The following is a 6,070-nucleotide window of genomic DNA, read 5'->3' on the forward strand; positions in this document are numbered from 1 at the left end:
AGTTTTAGGATAACACTACCTTTTCCCAAGAAAAACTCCAAGCGCGAAAAGGTTGTTTGTAGGTGATGACCTCCAGGTTATCACTCTCTTCAGATCTCTTCCAACTGGTTAAATAAAATGAAGAATATAAAGGTGTCACAGGGGGAATCTAACCCATCATAGATTCAACAGCCGTCGATATCTGACAATTTGTGAAGAATACAATCTAATGAAACCATGTGGTTAAAAAAATAACAAATAGAAACAGAACATAAAAAATATGGCTGGACAACGGAGGGTGCAAGAGGCCCACCATTCCTCAACCACACTACGGCATTAATAATAGTAATATAAATTAAAAACAAAATTACAAAAAATGCTTCCACCAATCATTATTTAGTAACAGCAGCCTTAGTCCCCTTAAGACGTCATTTTAATTTTCTCAAGAAAACAATTGCTGCATGAAAAAACATCCATTTTTTTTTAACTTTGATAAGTATGGATAAAATACCCAGATTATCTTGTTGCTCCTTGGTGAAATCGTGAGTGTGACTGACCTAAATGTAAATTGGTTATGAAAAATTACTCATTACTTCACCTTTAGAAAGAAAAATAATCAGAAATCCGTATCAAATGTGACTTTCATGTTTATTGCAAAGTATTACCGTTTTTCTTGCACATCACTTTTTGAAAAAATAGAATATGATGACATGACAAAGTCAGGAAAATAGTTGCTGGGGTAACAAAGGTAACCAAAATGCTGATCAACTGTGTGAGAACAGTCCATTTTGTGCTTGGACAGACTGATTGCCATTGTGCAAGTAATCCCACTCCGTATGCTCTTGAGTGCTCCGGCAGATGTTGATAAATTCTTCATTCCCCCCACTCCCACCAAAAAATCTTTTCTTCTCCCACTGAACCCCTGAACCCACAGCAAGCCTGAGCTTTCACACTGAAGAAGGTTGCATGGGTTCATTTTTAGGAGGTGATGGACACCATATTGTTGGGACTTAGGATCTCAATCCAATAACCATCGGGGTCCTGAATGAAGGCTAAGCCTTTCATTTTGCCTGCAGGGGGGAAAAACATAACAGAGAAGAGAGGTTGAATATAAACTGTAAGTACTGAGTGGATAAAAGTTCAACTTCAGATTCAGACATGTGCAACAAAGACAGGCTGAATACAAGATAATTCAATTTCATATTAGTACAAATATTAAATATTAGCTATTAAAGGTTTACAGAAACCGGCTATCAACATGTCATTAAATTAAAAGTAATTAAAGTAACCCTGTGCGGAAGATGTAGCTACTTTAGGAATTATTATGTGGAAAAAATATTGATTTACTACATAAATAACTATGATTAAAGTATCATAACCCTGAACAAATATGTCACATCTTACCATCATCAGGCTTTTTAACAAAAGTGACTCCTTGCTCCTCAAACAATTTGCAGGCTGCATAGACATCAGGAACTGCAATTCCGATGTGTCCTGTCAAGAGTAACGGAGACGGTGCTCAGACAGACACACAAGTATCCACAAAAAGCAGCAGACACAACACAGACATACATTATCAACTCAACACAACAAGAAAGCAGTTTTACCAAAGCCACGTGGATCCGAGTTTCCATTGTGATAAGTCTGACTGTCATCGGACTCAGAACCCCAGTTACTGGAAGAACAGATTCAAGTAAATATTCCAACTTGAGCTTGGTTTGCTTTTTGATTGCTTACAACACTAACTTTAGGTTTTTGACTACATTTTAACAACAGAGGATCATTTTCACTGGATGAGGGAGATAACAGTTGAAGAAGATGCACACAATGCAATAAAATGAATTTGTTCCTGGTAGTATCTAACATCCACCCTTACTGTGTCAGCTCGAGGGTGGCTCTTCTTGAGAAAGTCCAGGCCGTTTTTTCCTTCACATCTGCAGGGATCTCCTTCTTGTCCTCATAGCCCAAGAAGAAGAGAGAGAAACGCATCGAGGGAAAGTCAAACTTTTGCAGGAGCCTGCAAAATATCAATCGCAGAGAAAACATTTTACATAGTCAGGAAACGTCCACACAAACTTTGAAAACACATTTAACGATTTTATGTCTCTCTTTGAAGTGACAAATAAAAAGATGTAAACAAATATAACTGAGTAAACCGAAGCCCGCACGGATACTCACGTCATTCCGAGGATTCTGGTGTAGAAATCTATGGATTTATTTGGATCTTTAACCCTCAGCATCGTCTGCTGCATCATGAAATCCTAACACAAAAACATAATAATAGATTAAGGACAAGTCTTCGAGGTAAGTAACAGTATAACTGAATTACAAATATGACAGGGATGAAAATTAATGTTTCCTTAAACTGCAGAGGAATTCAGATTCATTCAACAAAAAAACAAACACAAATTGTCACGTTACATTTAGTTGCTCAAGAGTGGCGGGACTTCAGTGAGCAGAGTACAAGACAATCATTTTATATTTCTTTATGATGTTAAGCACTGTACATTTCATTCTTGTGTGAGACAGTCAGCCTCACCTCTGGCTCCGTTTAGCAACGTGACTGAGAAAAATTTGTATCCTGGCACTAAGCGGCGAAAAAGACCTTCAGTCGAACTGTACCTCTGTGTTACCGAGCGCACAAACACAGGCGGTCAGCATCATAGGGCTGAACATGCCAGATTTGCCTGTGTTCAGTTAGATTTAGACAGTGACAGTTAGATTTAGACAGTGACAGTAGTCGATCGTGGCTCAAGAGTCGGGTGTTTGTCTTGTAATCGGAAGGTTGCCGGTTCGAGCCCCGGCTCGGACAGTCTCGGTCGTTGTGTCCTTGGGCAAGACACTTCACCTACTGGTGATGGCCAGGCGGGCCGATGGTGCGATATGGCAGCCTCGTCTATCAGTCAAACAAACTGCCACTATGTGTTACACATTTTCAGTTCCAAATGGGACATCAGGCTGCAGGTGTTTAACATATGGATATGCAGTGGTTCAAACAATCGTGTGCCACCTGATTAGTGAAATTATCAGAGTTAATATAAGAAAAGAAAAATGTGGTAAAGTGGGCGTCTGGTTTTTATCCTCCGTATTTCTGTGTTTGAAGTGTATGAAAACCAAACTTTGCTCTTTGACTGCATTTCACAGTTAAGTCCTATCTCTGTGCGTTGTCCTTCCTGTGCCCTTCCTCCTTCTGTGTTAATGTTTCATATCTATAGAAACTCTACAAACACCCCAGCTGCAATATATTTCCCCAGATAGCATCACAGCTGCATTCATATTTCCGACTAGTAGTTCATCACTCATACAGCACACATTAAACCAACAAAGCAAAAGTGGAAAGCCCCTGAAAAATGAAAGTGCCTTTTATTTCTCAGGTCAAACCTCATATTTTACACGTGGGAGCAAACCCTAAACTTCAATTTCAAAGCATGTGAGTGCCAGCCAGAGCAAAAAAGTCAGAAACAGCTAAAGAAAAATAGAGGGAACCACTTAGTTCCGCTACACAATTAGGTTTGTTTCTGTTTGTAGGTGTATTTACTGGCACTTGAAGCCATACAAACAGGAAGGTAAGTGGGCTGCAGCACGTTAACGTAGTGACTTCAAAAACAGACTGAGTGGAGCAAACAGCATCTATCCAGTGAATAACATGAACAGTAAGTTACTAAGAACTCAATAAATGAAATGCAGGGCAATGTGGGATGCATTGCTACTGCTGAAAGGCACATTTTTATAAATCTTAAAGCATCTTAAAGAATAAACATATGAATGATGACCCTCACAAAGGTCTGGGAATGAAACCTGTGAAGGATGAATAAGCTGTGTTCAACTGAATGCATTTTTTGCTACTTCTTATATGCATAGATTCAACATAAAGTTCATTTGACGGCCTTTGGACTCAATCAAGACTATTGTCATTATGTTAATAATAAGCCCTTAACTATCAAGAGCTTATCATTAACTATTTATATATTATTTCCTATGCTGTTCTGTCTGTTAACCATCTTTACGCTTCTCTAAGTCTGTAACTTTTCTCTGGTTTCCAGGTGCCGATTAAACTTGCATGGCACCATGCTGGCATTATTTCACTCTTGCCGAACAAAGATGCACTGTGGCTGAAGGCTGCTGAAATCTCTAGCCTGGCTGAAACCTTAATACAGGCAACTTAGTTTGCAGTTTCTCCTAACAGTTTTTCTTTAAGAGGTTTTCTCTTCATGAGAAAGCAAGCAGGGTTTTTTTCCCTCACTACAAATCAGAGCCTTTTACGTGTACTTACATTGTAAACTTCATTCACTGCTTTTTGTACAGCTATAGTAATAATATGTGGTTGACATAAAACCCCAAGCCACACCTCAAACCACTCCTCAATTCCACCTCACACCTACTCCTTATAAATGCACGCTGTTTGGGAACCACAGGCTCAACAGTGGAGCTCTTTTTAAGACTCAAATGTGTGTCATTTCTGTGATTTACAACCAAAATCAAAACGTGGAACTACGAAACATGAGTGGGACGCCTGGTGAGCCTACTTGTTGGACAGCTTCCATATCTTGCGACACATGCTGACCACGTTAGGTATTTCTATTCCTGCCGACCTTTCGCAACAGGATGCGGAGTATATTCTGGTCTCACCGCACCTAAATGGCAGCTTTTCTAAAAAGTACAGGCGGCTCTCCCATTACGCACAGACTTGTTTTACGCACGCCTTGGATGACGAGTTTTATGTTCATACGGCGGCAGCCACTGGAAGGTTCACCTAGAAAGGTGAACTCACATCCGCCTGTCATGAAACCACATGGGGTTTTGGTTTCTTTCTTTCTTTCTTTTTTTAGGTACATCATTAACTAAAGCAACTTAAACCGTGTGGAAGAGAAACGAATCCCCCCTAAACGAGAGCAAAACCACCGCGAATTTTGTGGAGGAATGTGTCCGATAATGGACGTAGCATTAAAAGCGGGTTAACCTGTTTGGGAGCTGCTATCCTGTTGGGTTTGAATTATTGCCAATATGTAAATTTAGATCACCTCCATGAGGGGCTACGATGGTCTTACCTTAGTGATCGGGTCTCCATCTTTACACACTGCTGCCACAGCCTCGTCTGACAAACCTTTATTGCTCATTTTTGCTACAAGAAGCTGGAGTGCAGTTCGGCAGAGACTGACTGGCAGGGAAAGGGACTAAGCAGAGGGAGTTCCAGAAAAATATACTTCCGGCACAAGATTTCAACATAAAAGGCACAGTAACCGAGAGGAAAATGCAGAGGATCGCTCGTTTCCTGCTCCACAGTCTTTTTCTTAAAGCTTTGCAGGATTCACAGCTCAAAATATACTTTACTCATCTTTAAACCGTGACTCGGTGCTTCTTAGTGGTTTTTCCGACTGGCTTCCACTGACAAAAAGAAGATGTGAATAGAAAGTGGGTGGGACCAGAAGTGTGTTTCTAAGATGGCCATATTAAAGATACTTGTAGATATTTGACTGACTGACTGAAACCCAGCACCAGGAGTGCTTCCAGGAATTTTTAAATGTGGTCCCGATTAAAAACAGAATATTTACCCATACCTAAAACCGTGAGTGGGATTTTCAGGCTGTTGTTTTTGTTCATAAAGATGTGTTTATGATTTTAAACTTTAGAGACATTTCACATCATCATCCACCACTTTAATGGTGTATATGCTAGAAACTAAGGAAAAGCCAAGTAATTTCTGCCAAAATTACACAAAGACAAGAGTGGCAACCATTTTCCCTTTCGTTTTGCTTCAGTGATTTATTCTCTCTGCTTTTTTGCAGGAAAAATATCTCTGCAAACTCAAAGGATCTCTTAATTATTAAATAACACAGAATGTGCAAGAAAAGCAAGCTCACACTATGAAGTACAATTACTCGAATAACTGTAAGTGAACATATAACACACTTTTATTCTGAAAACAGACAATTAGTGTAATCTTTTAATCTTGACTGAAGTTCCTCGTTACGTAACAGATAAGGTTTATCATGTGAATATTGTAATTACCTTACATACTTCCTTATGCTCAGTAAACAGCTCACGCACAATAATTTAAAACCCAATGTAAATATTATGCAAGTTTACTCAG

General features: G+C 39.4%; 1 protein-coding gene across 1 annotated transcript; it reads right to left on the bottom strand.

The window, feature by feature from the left end:
* Positions 1-608: 608 nt before the first annotated feature.
* On the bottom strand, positions 609-5,190 carry glo1 (glyoxalase 1). Its single transcript, XM_005913072.2, has 6 exons — positions 5,028-5,190; positions 2,158-2,240; positions 1,856-1,996; positions 1,587-1,654; positions 1,384-1,473; positions 609-1,049 (listed from the first exon to the last, which is right to left on the bottom strand). The coding sequence occupies exons 1-6, from the start codon at positions 5,094-5,096 to the stop codon at positions 958-960; spliced, it is 543 nt and encodes a 180-aa protein (XP_005913134.1). The 5' UTR covers positions 5,097-5,190; the 3' UTR covers positions 609-957.
* Positions 5,191-6,070: the final 880 nt, after the last annotated feature.

The sequence above is a fragment of the Haplochromis burtoni genome, unplaced genomic scaffold, assembly GCF_018398535.1.
Source record: "Haplochromis burtoni strain Fernald_Lab_line unplaced genomic scaffold, NCSU_Asbu1 Contig_2, whole genome shotgun sequence".
In the NCBI taxonomy this organism is placed as follows: Eukaryota; Metazoa; Chordata; class Actinopteri; order Cichliformes; family Cichlidae; genus Haplochromis; species Haplochromis burtoni.